This window comes from Babylonia areolata, chromosome 20, assembly GCF_041734735.1.
Source record: "Babylonia areolata isolate BAREFJ2019XMU chromosome 20, ASM4173473v1, whole genome shotgun sequence".
Taxonomy (NCBI): Eukaryota; Metazoa; Mollusca; class Gastropoda; order Neogastropoda; family Buccinidae; genus Babylonia; species Babylonia areolata.
The window spans coordinates 41,614,601-41,637,290 of NC_134895.1; the positions used below are offsets into that span (position 1 = coordinate 41,614,601).

The 22,690-nt window shown below is 42.9% G+C and overlaps 2 protein-coding genes across 2 annotated transcripts in view; one reads left to right on the forward strand and one right to left on the reverse strand.

Annotated features, from left to right (window-relative positions):
* LOC143294612 (uncharacterized) overlaps nt 1-16,965 on the forward strand; it is an 84,829-nt gene extending 67,864 nt beyond the window's left edge. Inside the window, exons 23-28 of the mRNA XM_076605987.1 lie at nt 2,037-2,123; nt 3,390-3,485; nt 5,110-5,217; nt 7,359-7,514; nt 10,397-10,546; nt 12,711-16,965. Coding sequence (XP_076462102.1) covers nt 2,037-2,123; nt 3,390-3,485; nt 5,110-5,217; nt 7,359-7,514; nt 10,397-10,546; nt 12,711-12,758 — 645 coding nt within the window. The 3' untranslated portion in view covers nt 12,759-16,965. The remainder of the gene's footprint in view (nt 1-2,036; nt 2,124-3,389; nt 3,486-5,109; nt 5,218-7,358; nt 7,515-10,396; nt 10,547-12,710) is intronic.
* Nucleotides 16,966-20,310: 3,345 nt separating this feature from the next.
* The window catches only part of LOC143295443 (uncharacterized), a 22,980-nt gene continuing 20,600 nt past the window's right edge, over nt 20,311-22,690 (reverse strand). The window contains exons 8-9 of the mRNA XM_076607142.1: nt 22,561-22,690; nt 20,311-20,747 (exon numbers count right to left, since the gene is read on the reverse strand). The exon at nt 22,561-22,690 is cut by the window's right edge and continues 6 nt beyond it. Coding sequence (XP_076463257.1) covers nt 20,529-20,747; nt 22,561-22,690 — 349 coding nt within the window. The 3' untranslated portion in view covers nt 20,311-20,528. The remainder of the gene's footprint in view (nt 20,748-22,560) is intronic.

Here is a 22,690-nt window from a genome sequence, read left to right on the forward strand (position 1 = left end):
CAGGGTAGGTGACAGTTTATGTCATGTGTTCCCAAAGCACAGCTTCAGGGTAGGTGACAGTTTATGTCATGTGCCCCAAAAGCAGAGCTTTAGGGAAGGTGACAATTTGTGTCATGTGTCCCCAGAGCATGGCTTCAGGTTATGTGACAGTTTGTGTCATGTGTCCTCAAAGCATAGCGTCAGGGTAGGTGACAGTTTGTGTCATGTGTCCTCAAAGCACGGCTTCAGGGTAGGTGACAGTTTGTGTCATGTGTCCTCAAAGCATAGCGTCAGGGTAGGTGACAGTTTGTGTCATGTGTCCTCAAAGCACGGCTTCAGGGTAGGTGACAGTTTGTGTCATGTGTCCCCAAAGCACAGCTTCAGGGTAGGGGACAATTTGTTATGTGTCCCCAAAGCATGGCTTCAAGGAAGGTGACAGTTTTCGTCATGTGTCCCCAGAGCATGGTTTCAGGGTAGGTGACAGCTTGTGTCATGTGTTCCCAAAGCATGGCTTCAGGGTAGGTGGCAGTTTGTGTCATGTGTCCCCAAAGCACGGCTTCAGGGTAGGTGACAGTTTGTGTCATGTGTCCCCAAAGCACGGCTTCAGGGTAGGTGACAGTTTGTGTCATGTGTCCCCAAAGCACGGCTTCAGGGTAGGTGACAGTTTATGTCATGTGTCACAGCTTCAGGGTAGGTGACAGTTTGTGTCATGTGTCCCCAAAGCATGGCTTCAGGGTAGGTGACAGTTTATGTCATGTGTCCCCAAAGGACAGCTTCAGGGTAGGTGACAGTTTGTGTCATGTGTCCCCAAAGCATGGCTTCAGGGTAGGTGACAGTTTGTGTCATGGGTTGCATCATTTTCAAGTGATTTCAGCAGCATACTTTCTGCTTTGTTTAATATGTAAACACGCAAACGCATGCCTTTCTAAGGGCACCATCTGTGTAAACAAATTTATGTTTTATTTTGAAGCATGAATTTTCGAAACAAACATTTTGCTTCAATGTGTTGCATAGACGCTCATTGTACAACACAGCTGTGCAGTGGTTTTTTTTTTTTTTTTCATTTCCATCAAATGGGGCATCTTTTTTCTTCTTTTTTTTCAGACAGGAAACTCTAGCACTTCAGACTTCAAGATGGAGAAACATTCGTAGCTATGGGTCACAAAACCAACTGAGGTTGAGGAAAGTGGTCAGCCACTGAAGAAAGTGCCAAGTGTAGTACAAGTATCAATGCTTCATTGAACCTGTCCATGATCACTTTCTAGTTTGTTACTTCAGATGACTATTTTTTGGCTGTGCCTATCACCACATTAACAAAGTTTAGGGGTAAAAAAAAAAGGTCTGATATGAATGCACACTTACAAGGACAAATACTTGGGAGGGTGAATGTGCGCTCATGTAATACGCTTTTGCGTTCATGGTCTCTGATACACATAAATAAGTGCTGGCATGCATAGCCACTGACCCGCCTCCACATCCACACACATATGCACAATGATTATGTGAGCATGGATGTGTTCGCATTTTTACTCATGCACACATATTCTCACTCTCTCACACTCTCTCTCTCTCTCTCTTTCTCTCTTGCTCTCTCTCTCACATACACACACACACACACACACACACACACACACACATACACACTCACACACACACAGATACACACACACATGCACACACACACACACAAACATGCACACACACACACACACACACACACATTCTCTCTTGCTCTCTCTCTCTCTCTCTCTCTCTCTCTCTCTCCTCACACACACACACACACACACACACACACACACATGCACACACACACACACACACACACACACACACACACTTTCTCTCTCTCTCTCTCTCTCTCTCTCTCTCTCTCTCTCTCCTCACACACACACACACACACACACACACACACACACACACACACACACACTCACACACACACACACACACACACACACACACACACACACACACACACACAGAGAGAAAAAACACAGATTTTTTATCACTAGCGGGTCATCAGAAACATACACACAACTGGTACTGCATTGTTGCAGTGTACGCTGTTCAAAGCTTTCAACATCCCATGGGCCAACTTCACCTTTGGACACATCTGCCTCAACCCACCTGGTGCCTTCTACCAGGTCAGCTGATCTGTGTGACCATCCTGCTTCCGGCTTCTCATTTATCTATTTATTTTATTATTCTGTTATTTTATAACTGAAATGAGACCGACAGGCACTGACATAGCTGGACATCATCGTTGGACACTATAGACTACGAAAATGTCCGTATTTATTTGTTATCTGTTTACCTGATTTATTCATTTACTTATTGTTTAATTTGTAATTTTCATTTATTTATTGTTTGTTTTCTACTTTAGTCAATTGTTTGTTTGCTTGTTTATTTACTGATTTATTTATCTATTGATTTTTTTTTTTTGGGGGGGGGTAGGGAGGAGAAAGGGTATGTTCTTGGGTTGTTTGGCTTTTTTTTAAAATCATTTTTACCCACCAAAGACAACAAACAATAGCCTTACTTACACAAATGCGTGTCATCCACAGTCTCTGGGAATGCTATTTTTGACTTCTTTTTTTTTTAAATTCTTTTTAACTTTCACTATCAGTTGTTTCACCTGTTAGATTCACGTCTTCCCTTTTACACAAAGTCCATTCAGTAATTTTTAAAGAAGATTATACTTATATTTATTTGAAACACTCATCATTGATAATTCCATCCTCTATTCTGTATCATGTTTCCACAACAACACACCGTACAGTTCCTCCAATCCTACTTTTTATTTTAAAAAGATATTTACACCTCTGCCACTATGTGGCGTTCACCGAACGTATCATGCAAACACTTGACAAGCAAAGTTGGTTTGGGACGTAGAATTTAGTTTGTGAGTTTGCAGCACATGTTCCCATCTTCCATGCCAAGGGGGAGGGAAGTCTCTTCGCCCACTTGACCTATTTAAGGGTGAAGGTTGAAAAATCTATTATCTCCCTTGATTCGTCTTCTATGACTTGATCATTACATTTTTAAATGTTAACATTCAAACATGAGAAGCAGTACTTTTACCCAGATGTCAACAATGAGTGGTGTGTTTGATGGGGACAGGAGGCAAAGTTCCTCCTCCCATTTTATTATCCTAAATTGTTGCACCTATGGGTTACATTTCCAAGGTTTGTGGGATGAAAAATGGAAAAAGCAACATGGTGGCACGTTAGTTTAGTGACTGAATCCGCATCAGAAGTGATTAAAATAAATTAAAGAATACAAGTGGATATCCACTGGAAATGGGTTACAACATCTATTAATGGTGATATAGTTTCATACACGCAGAAAAATTGCTGGTAAGATAGGTGTAATGATCTAGGATGCTAAAAACAGGTCTTTGCATATATCAGGGCGTACCCAACGCGACAAACGACAAACCGGTGTTCACTGAGTGGCTGAGGGTGAAGAGCACCACCACCTGCCCTGCCTGGCAAGACGGAGCTGTGGTGAGCTGGCTCCCCTCTACCCTGCATTACGCAGACCTGCCTTCCATTACGATATTTCCGCAGTTTCAACAGAAATCGGTTGAGAAATACGGGACTACGGACATGGTTGAAAAATATGGGTTTTGGGTGATGGAAAATAATGTTTTCGAATAATGGTATTTGGCGATCTGACTTCAACACAGCGCAGCTGTGTATAACCACAGTTACAAAAAACATTCAATTCCAGTACTGACTGTACCAGTGTCAGCCCCGGCAATCCATGTTTAAAAAAAAAAAAAAATTCAGCGAGCCTTCTACTGAAGATTTAACTTGATCAGAAACAGCCATGGTTGAACTCCTGGCAAAATTACATGGTTGAATTTCTGGCATGGTTGAATTTCTGGCAAAATTGCAGCCTTCCATTCACGGCTGCAGATGAAATGATATGGGCACTCAAGTTGATTTGTTTTGTTCTTGACCTCTTGCATAATTTTAGGTGGGTGGCTTTGCAGTTGAATTCTGAATTATCTGTCCTTCCCACTCTCTCTGTCTTGCTGTGCAATATGTATGCACATATGTGTGTGTGTGTGTGTGTGTGTGTGATGAATTGTGTATGTGTGTGCACGCACGCATATGTATGTAGCTAATGCTGAGATTGGCACACTTAGAAATGGGTATTTGATGATCACTGTTGAAAAAATGTAGCGCAAAGTTAAGTGCTACTGATAGAAGTCCCAAAACTACTGAAAACTGGCATTTGTGCGTTTGAAAACTACTGAAGGCCATCATTACATATGGAGAAAATCGGGGAAAAAAACCAAAAAAAACTGTGGGTTGTGAAATAATTCTCACTTGCGTCCTTAGTATCAGTATTTGAGAGGCATATGAAATGAGACTCACTTGAATGAGAAATGTTGACGTTTCAGACCATATGAACTTAGACTAGCTTGGATGAACAATGTTGGTGTTTCAGACCATATGAAATTAGACTTTCTTAGATGAGAAATGTTGATGTTTCAGACCATATAAAATTAGACTTACTTGGATGAAAAATATTGGTGTTTCAGACCACATGAAATTAGACTTTCTTGGATGAGAAATGTCCATGTTTCAGACCATTTGAAATTAGACTCTTGGGTGAGAAATTTTGATGTTTCAGACCATATGAAATTAGACTTGCTTGGATGAGAAATGTTGATGTTTCAGACCATATGAAATTAGACTCTCTTGGGTGAGAAATATTGACGTTTCAGACCATTTGAACTTAGACTCACTTGGATGAAAAATGTTTGTGTTTCAGACCATATAAGATTATACTCACTAGGATTAGAAATGTTAACATTTCAGTATATATGAAATTAGACTCACTTTGATGAAAAATGCTGACATTTCAGACCATTTGAAATTAGACTCACGTGGATGAGAAATGTTGATGTTTCAGACTATGTGAAATAAGACTCACTATTTTATTTTTCAGTTTTATTTGTTTGATACATTTCACTGATTTCCGTATCATATATGTTACTTTTCAGTTTACTCGTGTCATGTATGTCTGATACTTTACATGTCAGTACTTTTCATATCACATATTTTTTATGACTGTTTTTCAGCGTCATTCATGTCACGCATGTCTGATACATTTCAGTATTTCCCACGTCGCTCTTTCCATCGCTACCTGTGTGTGGTCGTTCACCTGCAGGAGATATTTGTCACCTCCACCAAGAAAACCCTGAAGCAGGGCCTGCTGAAACAGGTTGGACTGCTGTGGGCAGTGTATTATCCAGACTTTTGTGGACAGTGTATTATCCAGACTTCTGTCGACAGTGTATTATCCAGACTGGACAGTGTATTATCCAGACTGCTGTGGGTAGTGTATTATCCAGACTGCTGTGGGTAGTCTATTATCCAGACTGCTGTGGGCAGTGTATTATCCAGACTTTTGTGGACAGTGTATTATCCAGACTTCTGTCGACAGTGTATTATCCAGACTTCTGTGGACAGTGTATTATCCAGACTGGACATTGTATTATCCAGATTGCTGTAGATAGTGTATTATCCAGACTGCTGTGGACAGTGTATTATCCAGACTGCTGTGGACAGTGTATTATACAGACTGCTGTGGACAGTGTATTATACAGATTGCTGTAGATAGTGTATTATCCAGACTGCTGTGGGCAGTGTATTATCCAGACTGCTGTGGACAGTGTATTATACAGACTGCTGTGGACAGTGTATTATACAGATTGCTGTAGATAGTGTTGTATCCAGACTGCTGTGGACAGTTTTTTTTATTATCCAGATTGCTGCAGACAGTGTATTATCCAGACTGCTGTGAGCAGATAACTGCTGTAGATAGTGTATTATTATTATCCAGATTGCTCTGGGCAGTGTATTGTCCAGACAGCTGTAGAAAGTGTATTATCCAAACTGATGTGGATAGTGTATTATTCAGACTACTGTGTATAGTGTATTGCTGTTGACAGTGTATTATCCAGACTGCTGTGGGCAGTGTATTATCCAGACTGCTGTGGGTAGTAGTGTATTATCCAGACTGCTGTGGGCAGTGTATTATCCAGACTTCTGTCGACAGTGTATTATCCAGACTGCTGTGGGCAGTGTATTATCCAGACTTCTGTCGACAGTGTATTATCCAGACTTCTGTGGACAGTGTATTATCCAGACTGGACATTGTATTATCCAGATTGCTGTAGATAGTGTATTATCCAGACTGCTGTGGACAGTGTATTATCCAGACTGCTGTGGACAGTGTATTATACAGACTGCTGTGGACAGTGTATTATACAGATTGCTGTAGATAGTGTATTATCCAGACTGCTGTGGGCAGTGTATTATTCAGATTGATGTGGGTAGTGTATTGTCTGATATATAAACATCAAGTGCACCAGTGATGTCCACCTTGAGCGAGGTTTGTTCGCTTACTCCCTCAAAAGTACGTAGCATATGGATCAGCCTTCTGGTAATCCCTTCAGTTCTGGGGAGTTCACAGCCTTGGCAGGCGTGCATGCAACATTGATGTGGGGGAAACCCCCCGCCCCAAAAAAAAAAAACCACAGAGAGCGTATTGTTTTGTATTGTATTGTATTTCTCTTTTTTGTCACAACAGATTTCTCCTGTGTGAAATTCTCCGGGGAGAGCGCATCACTACACTGAGAGCGCCACCCATTTTTTTGTATTTTTGTCCTGCGTGCAGTTTTATTTGTTTTTCCTATCAAAGTGGACACATCCTAAAATGCTGGAGAAGTTTGCTCCCCCTTTTTTTTTTTTTAAATGTTTTTTGCATTTGTAGGAATGTAAAAACAGTTTTAATGAATGAAATTTTTTTATGTCAAAGCAATGCTGGAGTGTTGAGTTCAGTGAGTTAAACTTTCTTGCTAGCTAGGTTTTAGCTGAAGACACTCGAGATTGGAGTAATAAGTGTCAGTTGTTGAGGTTTTTGAGGCGTTAAAACGCTAAAGATTGAAGTAATGTGTGTCAGTTATTAAAGTTTTGAGGCATAAAAACTCTCGAGATTGGAGTAATAAGTGTCAGTTAAACAGCAGATGACTTACTGTGGATCCATGTGATAAAACTTAGCCCCCGGAGGTTGCAGCACTAAGAGCCAGTGCAATCTTGCCTCCTAGTTTGAGAGTCATATAGTCCTTCACAAAAGACTAAGCTGTAAATGAATTCCTATTGCAGAGTGTGTATAATGCACTGTCTGTGTGTGTGTCTGTGCTTCAGGCGTGGACGGCAGTGTCTGTATCGCACTGTGTGTGTGTGTCTGTGCCTCAGGCGTGGACGGCAGTGTCTGTATCGCACTGTGTGTGTGTGTCTGTGCCTCAGGCGTGGACGGCAGTGTCTGTATCGCACTGTGTGTGTGTGTCTGTGCTTCAGGCGTGGACGGCAGTGCAGGTGTTCAGGGACCGCTACGCCAGTGTGTCGACGTACCAGCTGCCCCTGATCGCGGGGGGTCCGACCCGCGACATGCTGAGGGAGCTGGCACAGGAACCCTGCAGGGACTGGATCAGGGAGAACGTCCGCTCCGGTTCGGTCAGTTCTGCTACTGGGAAATATGCCTGGTTGTTGTTGTTGCTGTTGACGGGCGCAATAGTCGAGTGGTTAAAGCGTTGGACTTTCTGTCTGAGGGTTCCGGGTTCGAATCACGGCAACGGCGCCTGGTGGGTAAAGGGTGGTGATTTTTACGATCTCCCAGGTCAACGTATGTGCAGACCTGCTAGTGCCTGAACCCCCTTCGTGTGTATACGCAAGCAGAAGATCAAATACGCACGTTAAAGATCCTGTAATCCATGTCAGCGTTCGGTGGGTCATGGAAACAAGAACATGCCCAGCATGCACACCCCCGAAAGCGGAGTATGGCTGCCTACATGGCGGGGTAAAAACGGCCAAACACGTAAAGTCCCACTCGTGTTCATATGAGTGAACGTGGGAGTTGCAGCTCACGAACAGAGAAGGAGAAGTTGTTGTTTTTGTTGTTGTTTTATTGAAATCTAAGAATTATGAGGCAAGGAGAATAAAGGATCAATAAACAGTGAATTGTGTCCCTTGCGCATGAAGAGAGTCACCCCTCTTTACTGTTTATTGTTATTTTGTCCCTTGCAAACGCGTGTTCTATTCTCTCATATACAAAGAACTTACGGTAGACTTTTTGTTGTTGTTGATGTCAACACTGTACAAACAAACCCTTTAACTCACTCAGTACGGCCAGTCCTCTCTTCTCCTCTACACAGACCCCTCGGATGTCCAGTGGGTGTCTTTAGCTTCCGTCGTCAGAATTGTGGTATTCTTTGTCAATATTCACGTCTTCAGTATAAGAGCCTTCCGCTTGCAATATTTTGATGATGGTAATTGGGGTGAAACGCTGTTAACGTCGTCTCTTTCGCCGTTCGTATGGAGAGAGTTAAGGAAAAGGGAATGTGCGTTGTTTGACTCCAGCTAATAAACCGCTGGAGAGTTCCGTGCTTACATGACTTATAGAGGCGCGTCACATAAATCTGTGCTCTCGAAGTTGGTTGGCTCTCAGAAATTTCGAGCAACAAGGCGATCAAGAGAGGTAGAACATGCGAAACAGAAGGCATCTTTTTTCGACTTTTTGCTTCATATTTTGTTCTTTTTTCTATCGTGCATATATTGTACATAGTTTTATTGTAGCAGTGGAGGCTATTAACTGAAGAAATGGGGGACAGCGCATGTTTGCTGCTTTTGTCTATGTCGATCGCCTTTGACATTGCTTGCGATTTCGAGTATAAGTTAGATGGGCATGCGCAAGATCCAAGAGGGCTGCGGAACTCTCCAGCGGTCTATTTGAGTGTGTTAGAACCCCCCTCTTCTCTTAATTAAAAAGCACAGTTATTTGCACAACAGGCAGAATCACATGTGTGACTGGCGACGCTCTACAGCACCATAATTTGATTTGATTTGATTTGATGTGTGATGGTTAGGCAGCGTGACGAGACACCATGGCCGAATTGGTGAGACACTTTGTATTTGTATTAGGGGTGGTGGTGGTGATGAGGGGGGTTTGAGGTGTGGGGGAAGGGGGGGGGGGTTGAGGAGAGGGAGAAGAGTGGAAGGAGCAACAGAGAGACACTGAGATAGAGAGGGAGAGGGGGGCAGAGAGAGAGGGAGAGATGGGGGGGGGGGGAGTGAGGCTGAGGGAGAGTCACAGAGAGAGAGATGGGAGATAGAGAGACGGATGATTTATTAAAAAAAAAAGGCCTTAGCCCCTTATGAGGGGGTGGTGTACAAAAGAAATGTATTTGTTTTTATCACAACAGATTTCTCTGTGTGAAATTCGGGCTGCTCTCCCCAGGGAGAGTGCGTCACTACACCACAGCGCCACCCATTTTTTTGTGTGTTTTTTTCCCTGCGTGCAGTTTTCTTTGTTTTTCCTATCGAAGTGGATTTTTCTACAGAATTTTGCCAAGAACAACCCTTTTGTTGCCGTGGGCTCTTTTACATGCGCTCAGTGCATGCTAGCACACGGGACCTCGGTTTATCGTCTCATCCGAATGACTAGCGTCCAGACCATCACTCAAGGTCTAGTGGAGGGGGAGAAAATATCGACGGCTAGGCGGACGCGTTACCACTGGGCCATCACTCCACTTGACTTCTGACGCAGCGTGTTCATCAGTGATCAGGTGTTCGGGGCCCCCGTTTCTGCATGGTGTTGTTGCGGTCCTTGGGAAGGGCAGTGTACTCTGATTTTCCCTCAGTACGCCCAGATGTGACAGACAGCAGGATCCCGAAGATGCTTTTGTATGGCCAGCTGAAGGAAGGCCACCGTGAACTTGGAAGACCATGCAAGCGCTTCAAGGACACCTTGAAGACAACCCTCAAAGCCTGTGACATAGACATCGCTTCCTGGGAAATTGGTGCCCTTGACCACTGTCGCTGGAGGATGTTGTGCTCTAGCTGGCCATTAAGGAAAAGCGTGAGCGAAGGAAGCAGGGCTCAACTTCTAGAGACGTTTTCCCTTGCAACACCTGTGGGAAGTGCTGCGCATCGAGAATCGGCCTCTTCTCCCATATGAGGACACACACCGACAGATAAGCCTGCCTGCCTACTCATCCGTCGGACCGACGGGAGACTCCACCACAGCACAGTACCTTGTTGTGTATTATGGGTGTTACAGGTGGATTACAGCATAGTAACTTTTCGTGTATTATGGGTGTTACAGTTGGATTACAGCAGAGTAACTTGTTGTGTATTATGAGTGTTACAGGTGGATTACAGCACAATACCTTGCTGTGTATTATGGGTGTACAGGTGGATTACAGCACAGTAACTTGTGTACTATGTGTTGCAGGTGGACTACATCACAGTAACTTGCTGTGTATTATGGATGTACAGGTGGATTACAGCACTGGCTGTGTATTGTGTGTGTACTGTATACATGTAATGTGTGTGTACAGGTGGAAGTCAGCACAGAGTACCTACCTGAGGACCGGCGGTCAGTGTACAACCAGGTGAAAGAGGGCCAGCCCATCACCGACCTCATCCCTGCTGAATACAAACAGGAACCGGAGCAGTTCCTGGACTCGCTGGCCGCCAAGTTTAAGAGTGTAGGAAAATATGTTTTGCATTGTCCGCATTTAGAATATTGTTACATAGTTTGTTGTACACCCAGATTCAAACACTCCACTGTTGGAGGCCGTTCTTTCTCTGTCTCTGGACCTTGCATTTGGAATGAACTTCTTCTTTCGCTTCGGCAGGTCTCCGCACTCAGCTCTTTCAAGTCTGGCCTTAAAACCCACTTCTTCCCAGTGTAGCCTCCCTTCCCTGCCTCTTCCTTGTCTTCAGTTTCTTCTTCAGTTTTAGAGTTATGCGTGCGTGTGAATGACTGGTGTGAAAGCGTTTTGATTTGTCTCTACACAAGATTCAGCGCTATATAAATACTATCATTATTATTATTATTATTATATTATGTCAATATTATCTTTAGTAGGTATTCTTAAATCTATATCGTTTGAAATATTAATTTGTTAATGTGACCCACTGTGCTTTTTTTTTTTCTTGCTTTTTTTTCTGTTTTCTTTTTTTTGTAGTTGTATTTAGGGTTGGTATCCTGGATAGTATTTTTCGTATCAAATTTTATTCGTTAATCGTGGTGGATATTGCAACGTGGTCACTTCTCAGTGTATCGTCATCACTCGAGTTTTCCGCGAAAAAGATGAAGACAAAAAAAAAAACGAAAAAAGAATTAGTTATCTCAACAAAAAAAAGCAACACAAAGTTAAAGAGTGTCGGCTTTCTCTCTTTCATCTTCTCTACCTGTCTGTCTGTGTACCTTTTTTCTTTCCGTTTTTTGACTCACTTGTGTAAACAAAGTGATTCTATGTTTTAACCCGGTGTTCGGTTGTCGTGTGTCCGTGGTAAACTTTAACATTGACATTTTCTCTGCAAATACTTTGTAAGTTGACACCAAATTAGGTATAAAAATAGGAAGAGTTCAGTTCTTTCCAGTCATCTTGTTTAAAACAATATTGCACCTCTGGGATGGGCACAAAAAAATAAAAAAATGAAGCCTAATTATACGCAAACTGCATTTACTGTTATATTTATATCCTTTGTATTCTCTAAACTTGGCACTTTGATCTGATATTCTGACCCAACAACAAGAGCAGTCATTATTATCATTTTTTGTTCAAACAGGAACTTCTTTTGCTAAGCATGGAATTTTTATTTATTTTGCAAACGTTTTGGTACAGATAGTAAAAAAAGGGAAATTACTCTGTAATTAATGCTAGGGGACTTAATTTATCACAAGTGAGTCTTGAAGGCCTTGCCTCTCTTGTTTGTTGTTGTTGTTGTTCTGTTTTTCACTGTCTTGTCTATTTTATATGCGTGAGGGGAAGGGGTGTGTGTGTGTGTGTGTGCTCATGGTTTTGGTTTTTTTCATGAACGGATCAACTCATTTTCAACTCTGCTGTGAATGTGTAAACATTGTACCAGATTAAAGCTTCTCGTGGAAAAGTAGATTTATTGTAAGAACAGGACAAAGCTGAGATATACGGTCATAATAGATTGCTGATTGGGTCGCCTCAGTGCTCTCAACACTGCTTGATACATTCAAGTCGAAACGAGTACACAGAATGTAAGCACAATACACATGCAAGCCGCATACAACAAAATAAGGCCAAATGAAAACGCTTAATAGCCAAAAAAAAGCGTTAGACGAGACAGAGCGAAAACCTGACAAGATGGCGTGGAGAGCCTTGGCCAAAGGAATGATTCAGCGCTTATAGCTGTTAGAGGCGTTTGATTGGCTAAGAGCGGGCCAGACTAAGAGGGGCGTCTTTTCACTGTTAGCCGCGCGAAATTTGGCCAAACAGAGCAAACCATAGGCCTAGTTTGCATCAGTTTGACATGGTAAGTATATGTAAACACCAAACATGGAGTATAATACAAACTCCTCCTTTCAAAGCCTGTACTAACTCTAGACAAAAACGCATAACCCTCAGTCCATTGGCAGTCAGCATTTGCCATCAGCTGGCACAAAGGTGGATAAACGATACCTGTCTTGTGCTTGTCTTACTCAGCACAAATGATACTGTGGAAGGGGTGGGGGGGAGGAGAGGGAAAGAGGAGATGGGTGTGAAACACTAAAGTGTTCTGTCATTATTCAGCCATTTTCTGTGTTATATGTTTCACTTTTATCGCCTTTTTATTCTAGTATTTATTTTTGTTTATGAAAAATGTTTTTTTCGCATGTGTTTTGTGTTTCAGCTGGTGTACAAGCTGTACGAGGAAGGAGGTATTGGCAACAGCAAGTGATTCCGAGTTGATTTTCAAGATCTGCACAGTCGTAAACGATGCTCACCCTGCTTGTGTTCAGCCGCCTAAAGCAGCAGACTTGCCTGAAACAAGTTCATTGACACAACCGTCACGTGAAAGTTGTTCAGTGTTAAAGTCAGATCAGAATGCTTACACTTCACCAGCTTCAACATCACCAATAGGCATGTGATATGAACAGTTACAGAGATGGAAGTCTGAACTCTTGATACAGTAAAGATGTGTAATGTCTGGAAGGGACCCACAGGCAGAGAAAGACAGCCCAGCCGGAGTCTGAAAGGAACAGAAAAGGGTCTGGGATTCTTCTGCACCCTGTGTGGAACTCAGCTGTCATTAGCAGTTCTCTCTCCTCTGTTCAGTAAGGAAGACAACTTCTGTCTGTGCATCTTCAGCACAAATGTAAAGCCTGTGTGGGTGTCAGTGGTAGAGACATGGAGAGTTAAAGTTCCGTCACCAAAAGGATCCAGGCCTGTAGCAATGAGTGCCTCCAACAGATCCTGCAGCTGAAGTGGTCCACAGAGATAAAAATGAAAGATGTGTAAGATAGTCAGTCGTGTCTAAACAAGTCCACCAGAACAGCAGAGGAGGCAACTGCTGTTCTGACTGTCTGGGCTAGAATTTGAATATAGTGGAGAGTGTCTTGCCCAAGTTACATCCCCACTCTCTCGGCCAGGACCGTCGGCGTTGGGATGGTTCCCAAAGGCCAACTAGCTCCCAAGGCTGCAGCACTAAGAGTCAGTGCAATCTTGACTCCTAATCAGAGTCATAGTCCTTCCCAAAAGGCTAAGCTGTAAATTACTTCCAATTGCAGTGGAGAGACCATTGATCATACAACTTCTCACTTTGCTGTTGGCCCAACTATAAGCTTGTGTCAATCTGTGATATAAGCCGTGAGTTTGGACACAGACCAACCATCCGAAAGTACACTGTTAGAAATCAACAAATCGGCCAGTCAGAACAGACCTGGGGAAAGAAGCCAGCCAGCTTCACGGGACAGGCTGTGGGTGGGAACCATGAAGGGAGGAGGAGAGATGGAGCTGCTAACACCATCTGATACCATGCCAGGGCTTTAGCCCAGAATGTCAGAAGAACAGCTTCAACTTCACCACCGTTTTTTTGACAGCCATGTCTCCCTCCTTGGAACACCAGATGGATTCTCACCAAACAGACATCCAGGACTCACCCCTTCAAACAACGCAACTACCACCAAACCAAGACACGGACCATGAACTGTAACTTGACTGTAAGGGCATCAGCCAAGTGCTCGTAAACTCTACAACATTAATCTGATGGCAGATATGATACAATATGATATGGTAGCACCTATCCTCGGTCAAAGACCAAGCTCTAAGAGCTTTACAAACAGAGATTCAATTACACAACAGGCTGCCTACCTGGGTAGAGCCGACTGACAGCTGCCACTGGGCGCTCATCGTTAGTTTCCTGTGTCGTTCGATCAGGTTTCAGTCACGCACACACATACGTTCACGCAGACATGTAACATTTTGCGATTGAGACCATTTTATTTATTTACCCCCGCCATACAGGCAGCCATACAGAACATGTGGGACGCATTTGTGAGAGTTCATATATGCTGATACTTAAGAGTCTGGAAGACTTAAAACTGGTGGGGCGTGCTTGAGAGATTACAAAGAGGACCCGCTGGTACAGTCTGGTGTCAGGTCTAACTTTAGTGGAACTGATCTCAGAGGGTACAATGAGTACCAGCTGATAGTGGGGGAAATTTCAAATCAGTGGGATTGTTTTTGAGAGAGTAGAGAGGATCAGCCTGGACAAGCCCATGGAAGATCTAAAGACAAGTGTTAGGGAGTACAAACAGGACCTACTCGACGGGCGCAATAGCCGAGTGGTTAAAGCGTCAGACTTTCAATCTGAGGGTCCCAGGTTCGAATCTCGGTGACGGCGCCTGGTGGGTAAAGGGTGGAGATTTTTCCGATCTCCCAGGTCAACATATGTGCAGACCTGCTTATGCCTGAACCCTCTTCGTGTGTGTACGCTAGCAGAAGATCAAATGCGCATGTTAAAGATCGTGTAATCCATGTCAGCGTTCAGTGGGTTGTGGAGACATGAAAATACCCAGCATGCACACCTCCAAAAGTAGAGTATGGCTGCCTACATGGCGGGGTAAAAATGGTCATACACGTAAAAGCCCACTGATGTACATACAAGTGAAAGTGGGAGTTGCAGCCTATGAACGCAGAAGAAGAAGATCCTACTGACCCAGTCTGATGGGAGATCTAAAAACAAGTGGGACCTGTCTGAGGGAGTACAAATACAACCTACTGACACAATCTGTTGGGAGATTCACCGATGGAAGCTCAGGTCTGAGACTTATCTGCAAGAGTAAGGTGCAGCCTGGAGGATTCAGAATAAGCAGGACTCATCTGAGGGGTGCAGAAAAAGGACCCAACTGATGTAATCTGATGTGGGGAAAGTCTGTGATGTTTATTCACATTTTTTCTGTTGCCGTGACTCTCTTTGGTTCCCACTCTGACGGGCGCAATAGCCAAGTGGTTAAAACGTTGGACTTTTAATCTGAGGGTCCCGGGTTCGAATCTCGGTAACAGTGCCTGGTGGGTAAGGGGTGGAGATTTTTCCGATCTCCCAGGTCAACATATGTGCAGACTTGCTAGTGCCTGAAACCCCCTTCATGTGTATACACACGCAGAAGATCAAATACGCACGTTAAAGAATCTGTCATCCATGTCAGCGTTCGGTGGGTTATGGAAACAACAACATACCCAGCATGCACACCTCCGAAAGCGGAGTATGGCTGCCTTCGTGGCGGGGTAAAAACGGTCATACACATAAAGGCCCACTCGTGTACATACGAGTGAACGTGGGAGTTGCAGCACATGAACGAAGAAGAAGAAGAAGGTTCCCATTCTTTGCACACTTCCGTCACAGTTTCTGAGATAAGTCTGAAAGTGCCAAAAGTCAGAAGGAATGCATTTCGATAACCTGGTTGTGTGGATTTTCCGTGATACCATTGTGATAGATGTGCATACTTGTATGTGCATGTATGAATGAGTGTGTGAGTGAGTGTGCATGTTTGAGTTTGCATGTATGTGTGAGTGTGCATGTATATGTGCATGTGCGTGCATGTGTGTGTGTGTGTGTGTGTGTGTGTGAGGTTTCAAATGGCGTTTACAGTGCTCTTTGCATCTGTGTGAAAATGAGTCAGTCTCTGGTTGAAATTACCATTGCAGATTAAATTCCAGCAATACTTACCCTTTCAGTGAGTGTGTTAACTTTTGTTTAAAACATGAGAACAGTCTCTGTATGTTTGTGATGGCAATTTGTTTGTGATAATGAAAGGTGCCGAGAACTGGTTCCACAAAAACATTTTATACTAGCTTGTGAAAAACGCATTTCGGTGGCTCATGATTATGGTACCTGTTCAGAAGAATGGTTTGCCAAGGGGTTTTACACAAACTTGTGAAAAAGAAAACAGCAATGTTTTCTTGGACATTGACATTTCATTTTTTTTTCTTGTGTAATCTGTGTAAAGTTGCAGTTGGTTAGGTGTTGATGATTGTACAACCTCCCCCATTGTATTTGGTTAGTGTTCAATGTTTGTTCCCTGTGGGGATTTTTTTTTTTTTTGTTTTGTTTTCTTGCAATACTTTGCTGTCAGCCTGACTTTTCTGTACATAAAATGACCTGCATAATGAATATAAGTGATTTTTTGGGTTTTTGTTTGTTTGTTTTGTATGGCAATGCTTTCGTTGGTTTTCAGCCTTGTGATTATTTTTTGTTGAATGTAGTGAAAAAAATATTTTTTATATGCATATACATATATTGCATTTGTTGAGAATTTGATTTTTTTTTTTATGTCACAGACATTTCTGTTTGGTCTCTATGAGGTTCTGTTGAAGTGTGTAGCTGACAAACTTTGGATTACTCATTGCAGGAATTTCATTAGGGGGGGTGGTGTGTGGGGGGGGGGGGAGAACAGTTTTTGAGTAAAGAGTAATGACAAACTTTTGAATTATTTATTTTCAGAAATTTTAACAAAGGAAAGGAGAGTGTTTGAGTAAAAAGTACGGTGACACGATAAATAGTTCTGACACAAATGATGGTCAAACAAATTTAATGCCTTTAAAGCTCACAGCTTTTTACAGTGAATTGACATGCGAATGAAAAAAAAAACCAACTAAAAAATTCTGCACTGAAATGAGAAATGCCCATGTCTCCTGTGTCTGTGTGTGTGTGTGTGTGTGTGTGTGGTGGGGGTGCGGGAAGGGGTGGGCGGGTTGCTGATCCGTGTCCATACTGTTAACAGTGGAAAGGGGTTTTACGTTCATTCTCTTTCTTGTGTAAGAATTAAGGTTATATAAGTTGCTCTGTATTTTGCAGAGGATGTGTTTTAGTCTCTCTGTAATAATGGGTTGCATATGTGTCTGTCTGTACTTTAAGGACGTGCAGGTTGTTATATAGGGTTGTATATTTGTATGCCTGCACTCTATGGATGTGTGCATTGTCTGCTTTGAATGGGACTGGTGGCAGAATTTAAAATTGTTTTGAACGGATGTTCATATGTTTTTGCTCCCCCGACTGAAGTGGCCTGTTCCTGACTTATACAGGTCATCAAATGACGAACATACATGTGTGCGTAATAACTAATTCTACTTGTTTACAACAACTTGTATATGCATGGTGGAGTGGTGAAGCACGTGAATTTGAACGCACTGGTTCGATCCCCACACTTCCCAGTATTTTCTCTCCCTTCACTTGAGTAGTTGTCTGGACACTAGTCATTCAGATGAGATGATAAACCGAAGTTCAGTGTGCAGCTTACACTTTGCACATGTGAAAGAACCCATGGCAACAAAAGGGTTTTTTTCTGTGGCAAAATTCCAAAGAAAAAATCCACTTTGGTAGAAAAACAAATACACTTGCAAACACGAATGCTAAAAAATTGAATTAAAATATTTTTAAAAATCTATAAAAAAAAAAAAGGGTGGCACTCTCATTGCAGCGGCACGCTCTCCCTGGGGAGAGCAGCCCGAATTTAACACAGAGAAATCTGTTGCGACGAAAAGAGTAATACTACTACAATTCACAGGAATGGTCACAGAACAAAACAGGGTTTGCATGATAATCTTTATTGATTCACATTTTTTTTTCAGTATTCAGTCCATCACTGTGTGTACTCTCAGTTCATCTACGCCTGACAGTGACTGAATTCGTATTATGTTCGCCTGCTCTCCTTCATCAAAACCTTCATTTGCAGAGCCCGTAACTGCGTTTCACAAAAAAGTGTCTAAGAAGCTGACTTTTGTACGAATATGAATTTGTTGTGTATGTCATGTTTTGCTGCAGTGATGCAAAGCAGAGTGCGTTTCTCTGTGTACGCAAGCTCCCTGATAACCTCCGTTATTCTGATTCCCTCGCATCTTTTAAATCTCGTCTCAAAACTCACCTTTTCCCTCAGCAGTAAGTTCAATTGTGGCAGGTCCACTTCCTTTGCGTTAGCTGTGCTTGACTATGTATGTATACATATATATGTGTACACAACTACGTGCATGTATATGAATGTGTATTGTGTGTGCGTGCGTTTATGTAAGTTTGTGCCTGCCTATGTGTGCATATGTGTTAGGGTAGCTGTTAGATACACATGTATTGTTAAAATGTGTGTATGCAGTGTGTGTGTGTGTGTGTGTAGTCATATTTTGGTGTGTGTATGTAACGTAGATGTAATGTTTTATGTTAACAAAGCGTTTTTGTAAAGCACCTAGAGCAGATTTCTGGATAGTGTGCTATATAAGTATCCGTTATTATTATTATTATTATTATTATTATTATAACTTATTCAACTACATGTGTTCTCCCCCCTTGAGCCGCACGCCGTTTTGAAAACCCATTTATTTTATGCTGTCAGCTGTTAGTTTGTCAGCGCCGTGCATTCAAGTACGTGCAATACTTCTCACTTGTGATACTGTGCCAGTCTCTTGGCATCATTTTCTGTATACATCTCTCTGATGTTCAGTATTTACCTCACTTCCTTTTACTCTTGCAGGGAGTTTCACCTTCAAAGAAGTGTGTCAAAGCTTGCGGACTGATTCATACATGCTACGGCGCATCTGCCGTTGAAACAAAACGAAGAGAGAGAGAGAGAGAGAGAGAGAGATGCTTGACCTTTGCATAAACCTAGCACTGGTCACGCCTTTAAAGTCTACCCTAGCTTTGTGTAAAACATTGATATAAAGTGGAATAAGATAATTAGGCAAATACTCTTGCAGTATCAGTATCAGTAGCTCAAGGAAGCGTCACTGCGTTTGGTCAAATCCATATACGCTACACCACATCTGCCAAGCAGATGCCTGACCAGCAGCGTAACCCAACACACTTAGTCAGGCCATGAGAAAAAAAAAAGAAAGATAAATACATAAAAATACTACTGCTAATAATAATAATATTTATAAGGCGCAAAATCTTGATAAAGTCAACTCAAAGCGCGCGCGCGCGCACACACACACACACACACACACACACACAGAGGCAAATACTCTTGCAATTATGTATAACACCGAGATGTTTGAGAAGTCTGCAGGGGATGGATGAAAGTGCAGTCATATCAGGCATTCTCCTTTTGTCGCTGTCCCTCAGGAAGAATTCAGATGGCCCTCAATGGCAGTTTGTGAGGAGTTTTCATTTCACTTGTCTCTTTTTTTATTTTAACCTTTGCAGTTATTTTGAAATAAGGAAGAGCTATTTACGTGTTACCTGCGCTTGTTTTCCTCCACTACTGTGTTGAACAGGGGGGATGGTGTGTGTGTGTGTGTGTGTGCGTGCGTGTATAGATCTTTTTATCACAACAGATTTCTCTGCGTGAAATTCGGGCTGCTCTCCCCAGGGAGAGCGCGTCGCTACACTTCAGCGCCACCCATTTTGTTCGTATTTTTTCCTGTGTGCAGTTTTATTTGTTTTTTTCCTATCCAAGTGGATTTATCAACAGAATTTTGCCAGGAACAACCCTTTTGTTGCCGTGGGTTCTTTTACGTGCGCTAAGTGCATGCTGCGCACGGGACCTCGGTTTATCGTCTCATCCGAATGACTAGCGTCCAGACCACCACTCAAGGTCTAGTGGAGGGGGAGAAAATATCGGCGGCTGAGCCGTGATTCGAATCAGCGCGCTCAGACTCTCTCGCTTCCTAGGCGGACGCGTTACCTCTAGGCCATCACTCCACACCACACACACACACACACACACACACACACACACACACACACACATATATATATATATATATATATATATATATATATATATATATATCAGAGCTTCTACTATACCTCTACTGCTTAAAGTGATGGCCTAGAAGTAAGGCATCCGCCAAGGAAGCAAGACAGGTAAAATCCCACACCTACCTACTAAGTATTTTCTCCCCCTCCACTAGACCTTGTGTGGTGGTCTGGATGCTACGGTCATTCGGATGAGGTCCGAGTACAGTATGCACTTTGCACATGTTAAAGAACACGTCAACTAAAAGGTTGTTGTTGTTTTTTTCAGTGGTAAAATCATGCAGAAAAACCCACTCTCATACCTAGTATACTTGTATATGTGTAAGCTTGACTGAAACCCGACTGAACGACAGACGCAGGAGACGAACGATGTGAGAAAAAAGGCAGCTAGCCAGGTCTGTCGGTTCTGCCCAGGCAGGCACGTGTGTTGTGTAAATGTTGTGCAATCTAAGCGAAGACAGGCGCAATATAATTATATAAGTATTAGAACTCTTCTTCCGGCTGACTCGATGAGGCAGCAACGGAGTAGAGAGTCTGGCTGATCACCTCACGCTCAGATTGGCTGCAGCCCACTTGCAGCATGAAGGGTGTTGACCGACAGAAGGTGAAGTACTCTCTGTACAGGTTGCAGTGCGCCTCGCTGCCCAGACATCCCCAGTTCACGCACGCTTGGAAGACATCCATCGGGTTGACACCACGGTTCTGCAAAACCATGCAGGAGAACTGTTTATTGTGTGTGTGTGTGTGTGTGTGTGTGTGTGTGTGTTAATTTTTAATTTTTATTTTTTTGGTTGTTTTGTTTTGTTTTTTGTTCTGTCTTTCTACGTGTATTGCCTGCAACTACGGCATTCACCTGTATTTCGCAAACTTGTAAAACTTTTTTTGTTGCTTTGTTTGATCTGTCTTTCTACGTGTACTGCCTGCAACTACCACATTATATACGTTATACTTGTAAACGTTTTGTTTTCTTTTTGCGACGGGCGCAATAGGCGAATGGTTAAAACATTGGGCTTTCAATCTGAGGGTCCCGGGTTCGAATCTCAGTGACGGCGCCTGGTTAGTAAAGGGTGGAGATTTTTCCGATCTTCCAGGTCAACATATGTGCTGACTTGCTAGTGCCTGAACTCCATTCACGTGTATATACGCAGAAGATCAAATACGCACGTTAAAGATCCTATAATCCATGTCAGCGTTTGGTGGGTTATGGAAACAACAACATACCCAGCATGCACACCCCCGAAAGCGGAGTATGGCTGCCTACATGGCGGGGTAAAAACGGTAATACACGTAAAAGCCCGCTAGTGTACATACGAGTGAATGTGGGAGTTCCAGCCAACGAACACAGAAGTTTTCTCTCTCTCTCTCTCTCTCTCTCTTTCTTTCTTTTTTTTTTTTTTTTTTTTTCATATCTATATGAAAGGGATGAAGGCACTTGCAGGTCTGTACATATGGTAACCTGGAAGATGGTGGAAAATTTTGTACACTCTAAACCCACCAGGCAATACAGCGGGCATCCGTTAAACTTCCAGAGACATCAGAATGACAGTCCAACACTACAAGAACTGATTCTTGTTTTGATTTTAGCCTTCCTTTTAACAAATTTCATTACATGTTTCACACACTAGTTCAGAGATATGTGCACACAACCATGAATCTTTCCCTCCCCTCTCCCTCCCCCACCTCTCTCTCTCTCTCTCTCTCTCTCTCTCGTACACACACACAGATGATTACAAAGTCTGTAAATGATAACAAAAATTAATAGTTAACTACATTCCATCTGATATCCTCACTTTCTACTCACATGAAAGACCATAACCATAGAAAGGTGCAGTGGAACAGAGCAAAGAGAACAGAGAAAGAGAGAACATGGAAAACATTGCACTTTTTTTGCATGAGAGACTTCCACCAGGCATGGTGTCTTGGGGAGTGGGAGAGGGTGAGAAAAGAACAGAACGTGATCAACAAGAATTAACACGTAAATTACCTCCCAGGATGTTCCCCCCTCGTGACTGCGCGCGCATTCCAGTTGTATGATCATTTCTTGGTCTAAGGGAGATTATCGCTCATAGATTTCTTCGTGACCGCGCGCGCATCTCAGCTGTGTATGATCATTTCGTGGTCTAAGGGAGATTATCGCTCATAGATTTCTTCGTGACCACGCGCGCATCCCAGCTGTATGATCATTTCTTGGTCTAAAGAAGGCAAAAAGTGCCAAAACCTACCATGTAGGCGCAAGTGATATATTCGGGGCTGCGATGCATGCTGGGAGGTCTGACACCCAACGACACAGGCTGGACATTGGTCACTCAGCCACCAACACAGCGCGAGCGGCAATCCTCGCTCGCGGGCAGCCTATCGCGAAGTTTTCCCTTGTTATACAAAGCTCGGTAGAAGAGAGAGTACTGCAAATACCGATAGCATGTGAAAGTCACTGCACAATAGTGCAGAAATTATAATCTTATGTCGTTACACTTTAAAATGTTTCAATTATCGCTCATTCTGTAGAGACTCGTACCATGAAGCAGAGGACGAGACGTCGGTGGTTGAGGATGGGTGCACAGAGCTGGATGGTGAACGCTCGGTACTCTTCGCAATCATCGTGGGAGAAGTTTTCAGCCACTGCCGTGCACTGCTCCACGTTTTCG